Here is a 19,023-nt window from a genome sequence, read left to right as displayed (position 1 = left end):
TCATTCACTTATTTGATTTGGGCAGTTTTCAGGAAACTCAAAGACACTGTACATAAAATCAGTCATTTCCATTTACACAAATATTCACATACTGATGATGGCAAGCTATTTTATTGTAGCCACAGCTGCCCTGAGACACACTGACAGAGGTGAGGCAGCCATATTGCACCACTGGGCATTCTGACCAACACCAGGCAAGAAGGATGGAATGTTTTCCCCAAGGACACAGTGACAGAGGTGGGTGTAGTGGGAATTGAACCAGCAATCTACTGATTACAGGGTGAAATCCTAACACTATAACCACAAATAAATAAAATTTGTTCATAGACCACCAGTTCACAACAAAAAGGACAAAGACACTTAAATACAGAAACATGATTAAGTCATTGGGTTGATACTTGACAGACATTCACTGTCCCCTATGAAATAATTTAAAAATTTTCAAATCCTGAATTAAGTAATAGTGACAGATTCAGTTTAATTTACATACAACCTAAATTCCATGCTAATTAAACAGTGAATTCAAAATCAGTGCAGGTCCAGGCAAATGACTTGAAAATTATGCCAGATGCAAATTTGATAAGACAAATTTTAAATCTAAAACTGGCAGAAGTCAGAAACAATATCTCTCCAACTGAACCATTTCAGGATCAGGAGGAGAGCCGTGATGCAGGAGGCTCCTCTAGGAAATTGTGCATCAGGAAACTTAAAGGATGTCCCAGTCATACTGTATATGATACCAAGGTTCACCTCAATACTAAGGAAGCTGTGACTGACAAGTATCAATAGAACGGCAGATAAAAGAAAACTTGCTGAGTTTCGGTAGGAATGATTCTCCAGTGGAAAATCTTGGGAGTCTTTTCTCCTGAAGGCAACTAGACAGAGAATGTTGATCAAAATGAGATTGAGGAAACTGTCTCGCTGGCTGATCAGACTGAGGAGATGCACATCTTGATGAGAGCAGAACTTCTTCAGGCAGCAGATACAGCCCCTCCCCTACCACATGCTCATCTAGGTAGGACATTGCTCCAGCCAGGAGGAAAAAGTAGAGGTGTTATCAGGAAACTATTCATGAACGTAATCATTCGATAACAAACCCTCAACTATGCTCAACACAAAATCTTAATCTTCCAATATATTTCTAAAATACCTTAAAAATGAACATTAGCATTAGTATATTTTTTTCAGGGTTTTAAGAGTGTTGTTGTGAAATAATATTTTATACTGCACTAAAATTCATTGTTTTTCTGAAGGTTTTGCATGCAGTCTGTGTGGCTGTGTACTGCCTGTCAAGGCGAGCTGTCTGAATCATTACAGCTCCATATATGACTCCAAGCATACTGAAGCAGAGTAAATCAGATGTTCCAGGGTTAACCTTTGCTGCCATGACCTTTACTTGGTTCTCTGACCACAAGCTTTAAATCAGCCACCACAGTCCATTCAAAGCGTTGGCTAAATGTCCTGAAGAAAGGCCAGCAGGGCCATTCAGCAGCCAGGACCATGGGCCATGAGAAAGGACCGCACTGGCCAGGTCAGCCAGGTCAGCCAGGCTACGGCCAGCTAAAAGCACAAATACTGCCGTTCACTACATGAAGCTTGAGAATGGTAGAAATCACACAATGGAATTAAAAGGGATCAAAAGCAACGCCCCTTTAATCAGAGTGTAGACTAAACATGATGTGGATAATGTCGCCATTCCATCACATGTGATCTTCTGATGAGAAAGCAAATGTCCAATGCTCATTAGTCTTTCTAAGTCCTGGTTTGCATAGTTCTTTCTCTTGTCTGTAGAAGCACTGGAGTCAGCCTCTCTGAAAGAATGTCACTCAATTCATGTGTTTGGTGATGACAACTTACTTTTGTGGGTTCAGTTAATTTAAAACTATTTTTTTCATATGAAATTATTTTTATTTTCAGTCCAAGTAAAACAAACTAAAGTTCAGTGCATCTTTAGCATCTATGTATGACGTCGGGATGTTAACTTTGCTGGAGTTTCACAGACCACAGATCCTACAGTAGCAGCTAAAGTGCAGCTACCATGATGTCTCAGGAGCATCCACTGTCAACAGCATCAACACATATGAGTGGGGATTTTGTTTGTGTAAAAGGACCTGTGCTAAGTACTAGAGGTGTACAATACTGCATACTTTGTATCAATTCCATACCAAATAAATACAGAGCCAGTATCACCAATAGCATAGAGTAGTATTGAATAAAAAAGAATAGAATAGAAATATCCTTTATTGTCCCATAAATTTCTCTGCCACAGCAGCAAAGAGAGATCAGAGTTTAGTAATTTACATTTAATGTTTTGTTACTTAGTACTTAAGTTGCTCATTTACTAAATACTGTTTTACCTGTACTTGAGTAATTTCTTGGACAGCTACTTTTTACTTTTACTTGAGTAAAATAAGTAATATTGAAGTAGTGAAGTAGTTAGCTACTCTTACTCAAGTATAATTTTTAGGTACTCTGCCCACCTCTATTGACAGGTGTTTACCGGTAATGACAGATATAACAGATATCAATATCAATACTGATACTTTTTATTATTTAGGCTTGATATGTCATCAAACTTCTGAGCTTCTGGTGTTTTTGTGGATTTTCCTTTGGATTATTTGTTAAAACCTGGAACAAAATTTCGACAAAGTTAAAAAGTGTCTACAAAATATTTTAGCAATATATTAACATGATAAACAAAAACAAAAGAAAAAAAAAAAACTTGCCCACGTGTCCAGGGTGTAGCTCTCAGTAAATCACTGCTGGAAATAGACTCTCCAGCTCCCCATAGCCTTGTTAGCATTAGTTGGTATATATAGCAGATGCACAATAAATTGTAAAAAGATTCATTTGTGCACCAAGACATTTTTTGAGCTAACTTGAATGTCTAATTATTACCATGAAAGTACATTGCTACTTTTTGAAAAACTAAAATAATACTCAAAAACACACCTGTAAAATAATTCACTTTGAAGATATATGTTTACATATAATGTGAGTGATAATGTACTTCTGTATAATTTAGTTTTTTGATGTGGAAGAACTTAAAGCTTTTAGTTGACTTTCCATAAAATTAGGAAGGATATGAATTCCGTATTTGCAAAACCTACTTGATTTAAATAAGTTTGATTTAAATGTCCAGTTAATTTAAATATGTGTTAATTATGGGAGTAAATTATTGAAGCTGGATCAACTATTCTCTTTTTCTGGGTCTCTTTATTTCACATTAAGCTTCAGGCTGAACACATGTAATATTTTAATTCATGCAAACACATCAGAGTGACTCTTAGCATCTCACTGATATCTTTCGCTATTTTGATGAAATAACAGAACTTTTTGTCCATTTCTTATGTATAGCTGATGATTCTAACCCATAGATGTTCATTATGTCATGGAAATATAATAATTCCATCTGAATGTTTCAGGTTAACATTTCAAAATCAATTCAACAGCTCGTTAGAATGTCAAAGTATAACTGAAAGTAAAACAGATTAAGACTTTTTTCTCAATGTGAAACCTAAACCTTTTGACTGACTATAGAAGTTGGACTTTTTTTTATTACTTTAAGGTGCTTAGTTTAACTCTGATAAATCAACACTGACATTACAAATTTATCTTAAAAATACAAGTCCATAAAGGCAAATAGGTTAAAAAGGTTTGTTTACTCTCCATTAATCCGTATTAGTGTTTTCATTGGGGGTGTGATTAGGATGGAAAGCAAATATCACAGAGTAAACTCTTGGAGGAAACCCCAGAAGTTCCTGAGGAAGCTGAGACTTCCACTGACCTACACAGCTGAGTTAACTGCATTAATCTGCAGGCTTGATATTGAGTTGTTGGTGATTGGTCTCCCTGCCTAATTAAGCTAAGTTCACACACAGATCTAACACCCTCCCCCCAATACACCAATACAGAAGCTCAAACAGACTTAGTTCTCAGATATGTAGAAACCAGCCTGCTAATCTGGGCAGATTATAAATGTCATCAATGTTACAAAGGTGACAACAAAAAAAGTAGAGCTTTGGCTCTTCGATGCATGTGTTGATAGTTCAGTAACTGATTATGTTTACAAAGTTGCAGCAATCGGCATGATGGAAGCACCTATGTATCAATATCTAGTATTTTATTCTGTGCTTGTGTTACACCAAGTGGAAAAGCAAGAAGAGTTACAGGAAGGATAAGAATAATAGGGTTTTTACTTGAACCCAAAAAATTCTATTTACATGCTGAGCTTGTTAAAGAGGTCAAAAATACAATTGAACACAGGGATAAATGTGAACAACTGGCTGCACAAACAAACATAGCTGACCTAACAAAGAAATGACACAGGGCTTATACACTGGCTGATCAAAAAAGAGACAATAGGGGAAACTAAACAGAATATAATCACTAATACAGCACAGCTAAGTTTGATAAACTAAATGCAAAAAATTGGAAATGAAAAGTATTACACTGGCGCCTGGTTGACAAACGGCACGGCTGGTGGCATGGCCCGCCCCGGCGGGTGGATTCCTAGCTCCAGAGTTTCCTGTGCCTGCTGCCAGTGAGCATCCCAGTGCTCCGTCTGAGCATCCCAGTGCTCCCAGTTACATTCATCATTACATTCATCTTCTTCGTCACAACCTGGGTCGTCAGCGTTCGTTCTCACTACAAGCTCACCACTTCTTGACAGTACTCAAAATGCAGGGAGTTAAAAGAAACTGTCTGTAAAGGACATTGGTTCACGGTTCCATCCACCTCAGTCTGTTTTCCATTTTTTTAGTTTATCTTCTTGTCAGTTTGTGTTTCTCTGCAGCTTGCAAAATAAGTATTTCTTTCCTTCAAATCTTCATACATTTGTAGACAGTAGAGACTGAGAGGTTTTCATCATCTAAGGTACAAATGCAGGTTAACAAGTAAGCTCATTATTTGTATTTACGGTTTTTTTTTGTATTGTTCCGGAAGTGTAAATTTTAAAATATTTTATATCATTGAGTTTTTTTTCTTCAAGAAAGTTCCAAATGAGTGAAGTAAAATCATTTTAATAGAAACATCTTTAACTTCAGAAATAACAGTCAAGTCATCAAACATATGACGCTTTCTGATTGAAAATGTTTATGTTCTAGTACTTCTCTAATAATCCAATCAGCTCATGTTTTATGAACTGATGGAAATATTGTCTTAATTTATACCAATCAGTTTGGAAAGCAGTAGCTGCAACTGTAGTTTGTTTAAGATAAGTTGTTGACTTTGTAATAGAAAATGCATTTTATCTGAGATTTGTTTCAAATGTATAAAACCAAAAGGAAGTCTGGGTTGGAATAAAAAGAGAGTGAGCATGTTGTTAGCGGGATGTACAAGCGTGATAAATTTCCATTTGCCTTTTGTCAGTGAATACGTCTGGGCCCATATGCTGCACTACAAAGTACATGAAAGCAGCGTTTAAAAAGCCAGGCCTACCACATTAAAGCCTATAACAATCTATGTTCATGGTAAGTTATCACTCTCAATTAATCACCTCCCACAATAGGATTTCTGATGTGTTCAAGCTGCATGAAAGCTGCAGGTCAGGCTGAGGGCAGACTGACTCAGTCCCCATTCTCCGTCCCCTTTTACTTTATCGCATGTCTTTGTTGCAACCAACTGAAACGCCTTTACATTTTTCTTTTGCCATAAACTTTTTAAGAAATAAAATAAAATCATAGTCCAGCCCAGCACCATCTAAATTTACTAGAGAGGAATAGATGTGTGTTTGAATATTAGGGGTTCTCAAATTAAAGAAATGGCCTCTGTAGTCTGACTGACTGACTGACTGACTGACTGTCAGACTGGCTGAGTTTTTCTGCCTGATTAAAGCCCGTCCTTGTTCATTCTACAGGGACTGTGTTAGGCTATGAATCGCATTGTTTTGTTCGGACTCTCCCCATTCCTACACTGCTGAATGGGTTTAACCACTGGTTTAGATTCAGTTACACGGTTTTGGTTCAAAGTGTCTCCCTCCCACTGCTTTGGACTCCATGGTTCCCTTGGCTGACCTGTTTAGTAGCCGCAGTGGAAATGTCATGTTGCTCCTCCCATGGGCTGAGCCCAACATTCACTTTGATGGAAAACAAAAAATAACGTGTTGGATTGAATCACTGGCTATTTTTCAGCCACAATGAAACAGTGAAATGCAAGACTAATGTAAAAAATGTGTCTAAAAAATGTGTCTCATTTCATACACACAAAGTCTAAAAGTTAACTGATGAAAGTTTTTGAACTTGTTACCTGCAATACTTCCCTAAGTGAACATGCTTCAAGCTCATCAATGGTGTATTCACAATGAAAGTGAAGTTACTCTGACCAGCTGAATAACCTCTAGACATAAACGTTGGCTGATCTTTAAATGTGACTAACTGTATGTGATGCACTTTCATCCTACAGCCTTTAAAACCAACTCAGAGCTTAAATGTTCCTCTCCTAGATAAAGCCACTAAAAGATCTAACTACTGCCATTAGCTCTTTTAACCTGCCTCTTTTCTTCATTATACATTACTTCATGCCTATTTTGAATGACGATTTTTATTTAGTTTGGATTTGGGAAAGTTGGGAACGGAAATGTTATGAAATATTTGTTTATTACTGCAGAAATAATTACAATTTAATTCTTTTTAAATAGACAATAAGACACTGGTATTTAGGTGTTACTTTCTGCTGAATAAGAGCTTCTAGGTTTCCTCCTGTGAATGAAACTTTGAGAAACAAACTGCCTGCTCACAGCGTCTATGCTTATTAGAGGCCTAAGTAGAATAGACAGTGAAGTGGATGTAATAAGGGTGGCAGCAACAGGGTAACTGCAGCTTTTAGAGAATTATGTAACAAAATGTATTCAACAAATTGGTTGCAGTTAAATTCAGAGCACCAAGAGCCACTGTTGTATACACACACAGTTGTGTGTTGCCGGCTGACACATACAACACACTATAACTGTAGCACTTCCTGAGTTAAAGCCACTCCTGAATCAGAGACCATAAAATATGCAGCTTACCTGCACTAAGGTAAGATGCAGCTAAGCATGTTCCACAGTGATCTAGATCAGTGTTTTTCAACTTTTTTTGAGCCAAGGTACATTGTTGTAATTGAAAAAATCTCGAGGCACACCACCAACCAAAAATGTAAACAAAGATACTCTGTAGTCGCCTATATTATATATATAGTCATTCTTATCAAAGTGTCTTGAATAGGAATCAAATAAACACAAAAATGTATTTTTATCATATTTTACATTTCTTATTTCAAATTGCACGCAACATGTCCACTTCAAAAATACACCTGAACACCTGAACAGGGCCACAAACACGGTGGTCTTCAATTTAAAGAAGTTGTAGAAAACTTCAAAGTGTTTTACAAACTAATCCACAAGCATTATTTAAGCTAGAATACAGAAAATAATTCTTATTCTGAAAGAAGCAATAATATTTGAGAAAGATTTCTCTTCATTTTCACTGTTACAGTATGAAGATTTGCATGTACAAAATGTTAATATCTGTATATTTTACCCATCTAGTGTGAAACCTCTGCATGTTTGGATGAAAACAGAGCTGATTTCCTGGCAGAAATTGAAGAAAGACAAAGCTCTTCCTCAACAGCTCTCAGTCTCTCTCTGGTTTTGTTTTTATAGTAGCCAGGATTGAGAAGCTCATTTCACACAGACATGTTGAGGGAAATGGGTTAACCCTAACCCTCAGAAAAATACACAGAAAAGCCACACCGGGCTACAATCCGCATGGTTCAAAGTTTAGGAGAAAAGTAGCAGCTTATAGTCCGGAAAATACGGTACCGTAGGTGAAATTGAATAATTTCCACAGCACACCTGACAATCACTCACGGCACACTAGTGTGCTGCAGAACAGTGGTTGAAAAACACTGATCTAAAGTCTTCTTTCAGATGAATGTCAAAACACATTTCATATCAAGGTCCAGAGAAAGACTGGAGGGGGACACAAGCTCCAAGGTCAAGTGTGAAGTTTGTTCAAATGAGGAGCTGCATCATCTGCTGGTGTTGCTTCACTGGACTTCATTAAGTCAGCACTTCATTCTTCCTTCTGCTAACAAGCTTTACAGCGATTATTTCATTTTCCAGCAGAACTTGGTACCGGCCCACAGTGCTAACAGTACCAATACCTGCTTTAATGAGCACTGTGCTAGATAGGCCAGAAAACAAGCCCGCATAGAGAAACTATAGACTGTTATGAAAACAGACAGCAGATTCAACTATGCAGATGAGCTGAAGATGATAACAAAGCAACATGAGTTACCTGAACACCTCAGCCGAACCTCAGGCTCACCTCCTCCATGCCTCGCTGCATGGACGCAGTAACTCGTGTAAAGGGTTCTGACCAAAGACTGACTGCATGCACTGCACATCAACACACTTTTCAGATGACACTCATTTTAAATTAAACACATTTTAATGATCTGCTGTAATATTTAAATTTTCTGACAAAATTTTGGATTTTCATTAAGCGTAAGCTAGGATCAGCAACAACAGAAATAAACACTTTAAACATATCACTCTGTGTAATATGAGTTTGACTTTGGAATTCCAAAAATATATTTTTTATAATATTCTAATTTATTCACATGCACCGTTATTAGCATATAAAAGTTGTACAGAAGAGAATACATCTTCCCTACAAGATAGTAAAAACTGTCTCTCTTTACTCCTGAAAACAGAGAAAAATACCCAAAGTCTGTATAATTAGCGTGTGCAGATCCAAACCTTCCCAGAGTCCACTGCCATTGGTCCCCTGGTGCTTCAGAACAGGACAGGCCTATAATCAATTAGCTGTTCTCCCCACATGAGACTGTCAATTAGCTGCTCTGTGATAGGATATGACTCCTCTACTGGCAGGGCAAGCTGCCCTCTTCCACAGCAAATTACATCAGCTACAACCACTAACTTAATGAAACAAGACACTGATTTTAGGCACAATATGTTGTCTTTGAAAAAGCTGCACTAACTTGTGGATTCTCTTTTCCACAGAACCCTTTTCCTCTTGTCTCTATTAGCACTTTTACAAGAGAAGCTAAGTAATTACTTCAGTTTTTATGGGTGTAAATGAAAAATGAAACTCCATATTGAGAATGTTTCAGCATAGCCAATAATCTACAAGTTCATGCTCATCTATTAGTCATTTGATGTTCTAAAAGCAACAATGAATAATGTTGCTTTAATAGATTCACTGGAATCTATTACCTGACAAAGACAACAGGTAATAAGGGAAAACATCTTGGAACAAGGTGTGCAGTTCAATAATTTGTAATTTTTGGAATGTTTTTCAATCATAAATATGGGCTTTTCTGCATTTAAGATCAACAACTTTTCAATTTCTTGCTGCAGCCAACAAGAAATGAAGAAATACAATCAGTGGGTGACAATAACAATATAAATGAATATAAATTCATATTTATATTAGAATCTTGGTTGTAGCTCATCTGGAGTCTACCTGGAAGCTCACTGCAGCAAAATATATTCTGGTAAAAATGCCTTTGCAGCTCCACAGCAATCTTGATTTCAGCAGATGAACACTGTAAAAACACATAAAGATAAAGTTGAATTTTATTTCACTTGTGTCCTTCAAGCTGTTTTAACAAATTCTTCATAAAAACAACTTTGGGAATCTTTTACAGTGTGTTGAAAACAGTCAGGAGGGCTTCCTACACTTTGCTCCCTCCACTGGCATTCACTCCTCAGCAGAAAACCAGAAGCTCACTGTGCAGTAATATTTCCATTGACAGGTTGTGGAGGGCTTCCTGACAATCTGACTACTTCTGAGTCAGTGTGAGTTATTCCTGTAAGCAGCAGTCACTGTCATCAGGACAGAGTTCAAAATGCTCTGACGGTCATTTAGAAAGTCCTGTTTCTATCAAGTCAAGTTTATTTGTATAGCACATTTTCAGCAATAAGGCATTTCAAGGCTTTACATCATAGAAACATTATACAGTCACCAAATATGAAACAAGCAGTAAATATAAGATTTTGTCAAGTGCAAGTATCAAAATCATCAACATTACGTATGTGGTTTAGTGTTCCAGCTACTATGAATCAAAAACAACTTTAAACAGGTGGGGTTTTAGTGTAGATTTAAAGGCACTCATTGTCAAGTTTTCTTGACAATGTTTTGCAATGTTTCAGCTGTTTTGCAGTTTTCTGGAAGTTTGTTTCAGATTTGTGGTGCATAGAAGCTGAATGCTGCTTCTCCATGTCTGGACCAGAACCAGAAGACCTAAGAGGTCTGGAAGGTTGATACAACAGATCTAATGTATTGTGGTGCTGAGCTGTTCAGTGATTTATAAACTAACAAAAGTATTTTAACGTCTATTCTCTGAGCTATACAGAGCCAGTGGAAAGATTTTACAACTGATGCTGGTTTTAGTGAGAACACGAGAATATCAAAAATCTGACTTGATTTAGTCTTACAAACATTTCAGTACTGATGCTTAATATAATCAGAATTGCCAGAGTTTAATTTAAGTTTATATAATATAGACTCATTCAATAAATTAGATTATTATAAAACCCCATTTATTTTTGAAACTTTATTACAAAGTGTAACACATAACATAGATTAATTACACAAGGACTTCATTTTGACAGCCTGTTAATTTTGGTCCTTTTCCACTTTACAATTAATTGATTAAAATATAGTATCAACCAATTAAAAAAAATTAAATAACAATTTGGGCTTAATGAAAAGTTTGTTTAATTAATGCTTAACGGTTGTCATTTTCAAAAGATTCTTTTAATCTGACGAACGAGACTCATCAAGTATATTCTAATTTATATATTACTATGCAAGATGGAGACACAAGCAGATGCAGGCTATATGAATAAACAGATAATTCAGCTGGTCAGGTTCAGCTGTCTGCAATTTGATTATGTCTATTTGTTTACTTACTGCTCACACATTGCAGGATTCTCTGCCATCCCAGTTCTCCCAGTCTGCCCAGTTTCAGTGGAGTTATGCTTCTATTTCAACCCCAAGTCTAAATCCAGAAGCAGATCTTCTGCATGTGGTCTTTTGTTTTTGATTGATTTGACGCCCACATAATACTAACTTTCTCCATCCCATCGCCTGACTGAAATGGTCTTTTTGTGCCACTTGACTTTCTCTCACACACACAGCTGCATTTGTCTTGCAAATCCATCCCCGCTGCGCTGCGTTCAGGCGAGGAAAAGGGAGCAGTTGGATATCAGTGAAGTTCAAGCCAGGGAACAAGCGGAGAGGCTGCTCCAGAGCGCAGGCCTTTGTCGATATCAGAACGGAGAGCTGGTGAAAAATGATGCATGCTTTTACACCTCTGAATCCTGGCAACTGACAGCGCAGGCGATGGGGGTGGAGGTTGTGGGGTGCAGGGGGCAAACAAAAGCCCCCCCGGTCTGAACGGGTTGAGAGTCCGCTTGCGCGCGACGGGAATCAGCATCGCAGAATGTGGGAGATGGATGGGGAAGCACACGTCCAAACGGCCGTGACTACAATTTGCATATTAGCAATTCATCACTTTTTTGTTGAGTTATTCGGGGATTTATAGAGTCAGAGACAGAAATTCAATCATTTGTCAAAATGTGGAAGATTTTTTCTAAGAACATTCAAATCCTCAGTCAGATATAAGTTCCCACCTGCAGATAAATGGCTTCCTTTCTGAATTTACGGCTTTCTGAAATCTGTCCAGTCTGCTTCATTCCGCTTTCAAATGAGCCTCTTATGTGAAAAGACTATAATATTTTATGATGGGGCACCCAAAAGCTGTGCATAATGCCTTCCATATCCAGCCGGCTTTCAGCGAAACAAAGATCATAGCGAGACGTCTTTCTGCCTAATTCGTTGAAAAGCGCATCCCCGTCCTCCGGCGCAGAGGTCAGCCCGGCGTGTTCAGTCCACCAGGAGGGTTTTCAGAGGCCAGAGCCGGCCAACTGGCTCCGTCACACACATCCACACCACACATGGACATCTGCATGCTGGAACTGCTGAAACGCAACGATAACAGCCTAAAATGCACCCGAGAAAGAAGCATTCTACTGAAATATGAAAGAGCGGAAAACAGCTAGAAGTCCGGTAAATAAATCCCAGAATGCTTTGATAGCGGAGCCTCTACTGCTCTGTAAGAACTGGACGCGCCGCTACATGCGGTCTTATTTCTGAATTCCGCAAATTTCTTTCAGACACGCGAGATCCTGGAGAGCAACGCGCGTGCACTGTTGAAACAAACAAAAAAAAAAAAATCGGAAGAGGCCTGAAGGTTTTACGCATGAACACGGAGAAATCAGAACCACCGGGAAATGCAGACGCCACGCTGTTGTAGGAGGCATCCTTAGTTCAGAACGGTTTTCTGAACTATGAGACATTCAATGAAAGTGTGACCCGATTATTACTGATTTGATAAAACATGACTGACACAAAGGGAGGAGGGAGCCACAGTTTATTACGCTGAAGCATCTATATAACAAGACAAACGAGTCCTCGTCGCTTTATGCTTCAGTTCTGGTCGGTGCTTTCAGCCGCTGATCATCCACGTTTAGTTTGCCAAATGTTTCATTCTCCTCAGCCAAGAAAGTTGATCTCGTCAGGACTAACACAAATTAAACCACCATCTAAACACACACTACTCGGTTCCTTTATTAGCCTCTTGATGTTCCCCTGAAGGGAGGACCTGTCTGTGCGCCCCGGTGCCACATGTTGCCTTTGGTGCATTAAGCTGGATTATTCAACAAGTTCAATTTCCCATAAAGAACGAAAGTTAGGATCTCAAGGGTTCTGCAGGGACAAAAGACCAGCGCCTTAGCACCATATGCTTAATGGCTACAGCCGTTCAGTCTTTATTAAAGGCTAAAAGTGGTCCTTTAAAAGTTGGAAAGGCTCCTTTATTTGAGTTAGATGGAGCACTTGCGCACAAAACCAGGAGCGCGCATTGCCAATGACTCGCCCCCTTCCCTTTTCCTTTCAGAGTGTGAAGCGGCCACCGTCACTGGCCGTTTCACTTCAACATAAGCTTTTCATCTCCACGCTTTGTTCTCTGTGAAAGTAATGCTGCGAATCAAAGAGATTACAATATTTTCTATCAACTTGGAGACCTTGGACAAGAGCCCTCGAGCTTTGGCAAAAATCAGTGCTGCTTATTCATCTTGTCACTCTGCACCTGTGGTCATGCATTCAAATGATACAAACCTGTCCCTATTAACATTAATTATTCCCAAACAACACAAAGGCTGAAACAGAGCAGGTTGAAGTCTGTTTATGGCTCCTAAATGTTTTATTCCTCTGAAGATGTGCCTGTTGCTTTTCTCTTCGCCTCTCCCATAACCGAGTGCCCGTCTCCTTTTCAGTCTTGAGTAGCCCTACAGCTCGGATTGTACAATCGCAGCATCTGCTTAATCTACCGGATGAAAATATGACACAAAACAGAGCTAATAAAGGATTTGTTACATACTGGTAATGAGTGATCAACGCAGGATACAATGGCGCACGGTGCTGAGAGCCATATGTTTCTGGAGACACCCAGGATAGTTTACACTCTTGTGAAGAAAGCACCAGGTGATGACAAGAAAATTGCCAAATCCACCTCCTTTCTGTCCTGAAAAAAATAGAAGACATAAATTAAACTGGCTTATCGCGGCGCAGCTCAAAGAACTCGCTGTTAATTGGCTGCGGGGCACAAAGCAAACGCAGGGACACGTTTGGCTTGGCTGGGCCACGAAAGCGCTGCGCTTTCACTCCACTGTACCACAAATGAAAATGTGTTTTTTGTTATTGCAAAACGTCATGCTTTACAGCGGCCATATTGTATCGTGGACAATGGCTAATGGAACTTTAAAGACGCGGAACACGGTGCCAAATCCATCTCGAATACACTACAAGGGCCACTCTTTGCTTGCTTTTAGGCAGCTGCTGTCCAGGGAACCCGGACGCAAGGAAATGAAAAGAGACAAAGTTTCTGCTACCAGGTGCTTTCCCAGAGATACAGGCCTGCAGCAGGATGAGGGGGAAGCCCATAAAGATACTTTTAAGGCCGGACAGCGACGGGTGAGCCACCCAAAGCGCAGTGAGAGTGGCGGACAGCTCTGATCAGGTGTGATTTTGGTCAGTTTTAATGCCAGGCTGTAGATGAAGAGTATTGAGGTAAGCCCCCTCCCAAACCCAAAGACTCTGCCACCGTCGCGAGATGATCTGCAAATCAAGCTGATTTGTGTCTCTTGTTCAGCGTCTCCCCCGGTGCGCCAACATGCGGCCGTAAAGCGGATTTAACAGAATTGGTGCAGATGAGGAGCTTAACTTTGCTCTCCTGGAAGCGTAAAGAAAGCAGAGGAGCTTCGTGGAGTTTCTTTCATCGCCCCAGTGATGGGCAGTGAACATAACAATCATTGTCCTTTGAAAAGCAGTGAGAAGCAAAGTTCACGTGTTGTTTCCTGGTGCGTAAACTGCGGAGTCCCACAGCGCCGCTTCAACCAGGCCAAGTTCATCTGAAACAGAGAGAACAATTTAAAAAAAAGAAAAAAAAAGAGTCAGTCGAGCAGGGACATTTCCGGACAGAAAAACGGCGGAACAAGAGGAAAATCTGCTAAATCTACTGCGTTGTGTTAGAAAAAAATCAAAAATAAAACTCTGCTTTCACTGATTATTATTATTATTATTATTATTATTATTATTATTATTATTATTATTATTATTATTATTATTATTATTGTTGTTGTTGTTGTTGTTGTTGTCTTTGCAGATCTTAGAGCTGAATGCCGCAGTCTGCTTTGCGGTGAATCAGCGGCCTTCCTTTCAGCTCTGTTCCGGGCCTTTCTCTGCATACTTGGCGCGGCGCATAAAGCCTGGGCCAGAGCGGCTCTGAGGGGAATAAAACCTGTCACGTAGTAAAATGCTGCTGTTCTTAGAAGACTTGCCAAGCCCGTAACAGGCAGAGCGACATGATAGCCGGGACTGTTTCAGCTTCTCCCTTCCACTTGACTGCAGCCGGACCAAAGGATGTGGAGGCGCTCTGATAAGCATGAAACTGTGAGTCCAAAGGAGGAAAGGTGCGAACAACAACAATGCAGCCATAGTTTGAATCCGCTCACATTACCACAGCGTCAAGAAAGGGTCAAGCTGAAATGACTCACTAACATGTGACTTTGTAATGGCCTCTAGTGGGATTACGAGCTCATGCAAGGCGCGGCGGTGAAAACATGGGACACAGAAGTGAAGAGGCACAGAGAGACGTCAAATAAAGGTAAAAACAACAACAACAAACAAACAAACAAAAAACCCGGGTAATTCCAGGAATTACATCTAATTTCGAATCCAAACGCACCTGAAACCACTGAAGGCTGCGCTCCCTCTCCGCCTTCAGCTGCTCAGCTCTGCAGTTCTGCAGCGAAGCGTCGTTGTGCTTGTGCTGGACGCTCAGAGCCGTTTGCTTCATTTATGCTGCAGTGTGTCGATGCAGCGGGGCCGACTGTGGGCAGGAGGACACTACCACGGGAAAATATGTCCCGGCAGCACCTGGCAGCACAGAGCCGCATTCAGCGGATTCCCACCGTGCTGCTGCGCCTCTGCGCTCTTAACACCTTCAGCTGTTGGGGGTTTGGGCCGGCTGCTCATTAGCCCTTCATTTGCATACTTCTGTCATAGACATATTTACCAATTTGACCTTTCTGCCTGCATCCTCTTTTCCATCTTCAGCCACAGTTCAACTCCATAAAACCAAGCCGCGCATGAATGTTTTATCCAACAACAGTCATCATCCATGCATGTGGGCTGGAGGAGCTGCTCATTTCAAAAATGACGTAAGGAAGTTCAGTTTGACTTCATTTTGTTTATTTGAAAACGTTCACAATTTTTCAAGACCTCTAAAAATAATAAGAGCGTTATAAAACAAAAGTTGAAAAACTGGAGCGAAGTCTGTGGGAAAATTGGCAAAAAAAAAAAAAAATTACAAAAACAAATTCACATTCCAAGTCCAAACATTGTCCTGATCATTTTTACAGTTTTTATTGAAAAATATGCAGCAGACGAACATTTTGATATTTCACAGTAAAAAACAAATTGTTTAATAAGTGCTCAAATCAGCTTACACCAAAACAAAACATGTTTCCTCGCACTGCATTTAATTTAAAATATATATTATCATCTGTAAGAAAAAATATAATAAATACACGATTGCCAGCTGGGAAATTACAAATAGCACAATTATCAACATGATAAAGGTATGTAACACTGATTCCGGTTGGGAAGCCGTACAGTGCGCTGAGGGGGTTGCGACTTCAGTGCTAGTTCGACATTTACATAATGGCTTCATGGTTCCTGAAGGCGCATCAGGAGGTTCCGGAGCTTCTCATCAGGCCACCAGGCCGAAAGGAGGCTCGTTTTCAATGTCCGTCAGGGCCGTATGGTGTTGTTTCCGGGGGTCCTCTGGGGTCCACACCTTTGCGGTACGGATGATGTTCTGCTCCCGGAGCTGCTTCTCATCGAACCAGGACAGAGAGTGGCCGGCCAGAGGGGGCAGGCCGTAGTCCGGGTCACTGGGAGAAGGAGACCCTGAGGGAGAGAGCGGAAACATCATCTGGATTCTCAGTCAGAAAACCATCCAACTGACGGTGTAGAAATATAAGCAGACTCACTTGTTCCTCTATGGCAGATGATGACTTTCTTTGGCTGCGCGTGTGTCTCACTGTTCGAGTTTCTGATTGGCAAATCAGATTGCACGAGCTCAGCTAGGAAGTTGATGTAGCCTATGGCTAGGCGCAGCGTGTCCACCTTGGAGAGCCGCTTCTCGTAGGGCAGGGTGGGGATGTGGGAGCGCAACCCTTCGAAGGCGTCGTTGATGGACTGCATCCTTCTGCGCTCCCGGACGTTCGCCGCCTGCCGCAGTTGCTGCATCTCTATCTCTGAGCGCAGCCTCCGGCGGCGCTTCAGCAGCGGCCCGACGTGGCGGCCAGTCTGCGGGGACAGGTCGGGGGTGCACGAAAACGTGGAGGAGGAGGAAGAGAATGACAGGCTGCCGAGGTCATAGTCCCCATCGTGGGGCGCCGCTCTGCCGCAGCCGTCTTTGCTGTAATAGTCCTGGAGGTGAGAGCTGAAGAAGTCCACATCTTCATCTAGAAAATCCTCGGTGTCCACGTGGCCGTCCCTGGAGGACTGGTCCGTGAAGAAGTCGTCATCGTCAAAATAAGGAGGGGAGGAGAGAGAGTCGAGCGCAGAGAAGGGATCCAGAACAGCGTCCATGTTGGGCTCCTGCTGCTGCGGGAACAAAGGCGTCTTTTCCTCCTCCACCAACCTGTTGATCTGGGCTAGACGATCACTTTTCAAAGTTTTACTTGAAGATCGGCCACGCGAGGATTCTTTATAGCAACATCCCTAGTCGCGTGCCGCTTGCTGAGAGGGCCAGCCAATCACAGCTTGGTCCGTGAGGCGCACCTCAAGATCATTCCCAGAAACCACGCCCCTTCTACCTCATCTCCCCCCTACCTCCCACACAAGCACCGTCTCCTACTTTCAGGACAAGTGAACTGAGCGGTGGCAGAGCAGCGGAGCTCTCGGACAGAACTGATCCCACTAATGAGCTGCTCCTTCCTGCAGGCCGCTGGCAGCTCGAGTCTTCTGGCTTTCATTTGATCAAGGAAGAAGCTTCTCAGTCTCAGCTCCTTTAATGAGACATTTTTAACGGCCTTTCAGCTTCTTACTGTGTTTTCATTTTAATAAGAGCTGCATTTCCTCTTTGAATAAAGCCACATAAAACACCGTATATAGGGTCTACAACTGAAATAAACCCAATTATTATTGTTGTTGTTTATTTTCTGTTTATTCTATTTTACTTTAAATTTCCTTTAAAGTATATATTTAACATATGTGCGCTATGACCGTGACGCCGAAGTCAAATTCCTTGTTTTTGCATTCTAAATAAACCAATAAACGTAATTTTCTTTTAATAATAATAATAATAATAATAATAATAATAATAATAATAATAATAATAATAATAATAATAATAATAATAAGGTAGAATTTGGATGTTAAATTGTTAAATTTTACTAATTAAGTTTTTGTGTTGCTTTAAATTAGAACCTGCAAAAACAAAACAAACAAACAAACAAAAAAACAGTCCACTAATGATGTATTTGGGTTTAACACGAATGGAAAACTAATAAAGTAAATATTATTTTGGAAGATATTAATAAAAATGTCGACGTGATGTTTAACAGCAAAGCAGACACAGGGCTCCTGCGGCTCTCAGCCTCGCCATTTATTTAGTGGTAAGTGTTATAAATACACACACCAGTGGAGTGGTCGATGCGCCACTTGTGCTAGACAGAGCTGGTTTGATCAAAGGAACTGGTTGACAAATAATGGCTCAGTGGAGGGCTCCATGGCGCGCGCTCTATTGATACCTCACGCGACAAATCAAAGAACGCCACAGTATAGGCCTAGCGGGAAAAAAACCTGCCCCCGATCTGTGAGCACACATCTAATAAGGCCATCAATGAAAGGACTCACTTTGTCCTGCAAACAGAATGGCAGGTTTGCAGAGACAAGCTGCGTGTGCGCGCAGCCTGCATAGGTCGAGGAAAGGGAAGCTGCAACACGGGCCGTGGCCGTGGGAAGAAGACCATTTGCGCTCTTTAGCCAGTCAATGCAACATGTCGTAGAATAAATGTGCTCTGCGTGGCTATCCACATGATGAAGCTATTGTAGCTGGGCTGCACGTCTGTCGGGAGGGTTCCGCTCCACCCTGACTGCTACAGCATCCTTCATCAACTGAGTGAAACTCTGAGGTTTGTTCTGTTGACAAGTCGCCTCAGGAAAATGCTTAAATGAGCGGACACGCAGGGTGGCCTCGTATTTTGCTCTATGCTCTCTGCAGATGTTACCCAGCAGCTGGATCAGGTTGATATATTTGAGTAATTGTTTCCTCCCTCTGTTCTTATTGGTGGCGTTCTGTAAATAATTGTAACAGTTACTCTAAAAGAAAGCTTTTGTGTATTTCTCCTTCATCTAAAAGCAAGTTTTTGTTCGCCATACC

General features: G+C 40.7%; 1 protein-coding gene across 1 annotated transcript; it reads right to left on the bottom strand.

Moving 5' to 3' along the window:
* Positions 1 to 16,068: 16,068 nt before the first annotated feature.
* Positions 16,069 to 17,703, bottom strand: ptf1a (pancreas associated transcription factor 1a). The gene is made up of 2 exons (XM_007541258.2): positions 16,625 to 17,703; positions 16,069 to 16,541 (listed from the first exon to the last, which is right to left on the bottom strand). The coding sequence occupies exons 1-2, from the start codon at positions 17,226 to 17,228 to the stop codon at positions 16,342 to 16,344; spliced, it is 804 nt and encodes a 267-aa protein (XP_007541320.1). The 5' UTR covers positions 17,229 to 17,703; the 3' UTR covers positions 16,069 to 16,341.
* Positions 17,704 to 19,023: the final 1,320 nt, after the last annotated feature.

This window comes from Poecilia formosa, unplaced genomic scaffold (genome assembly GCF_000485575.1).
Source record: "Poecilia formosa unplaced genomic scaffold, Poecilia_formosa-5.1.2 Scaffold595, whole genome shotgun sequence".
Taxonomy (NCBI): domain Eukaryota; kingdom Metazoa; phylum Chordata; class Actinopteri; order Cyprinodontiformes; family Poeciliidae; genus Poecilia; species Poecilia formosa.
The sequence above is the reverse complement of the archived record's forward strand: the minus strand, read 5'-3'. Positions and strand labels throughout refer to the sequence as shown.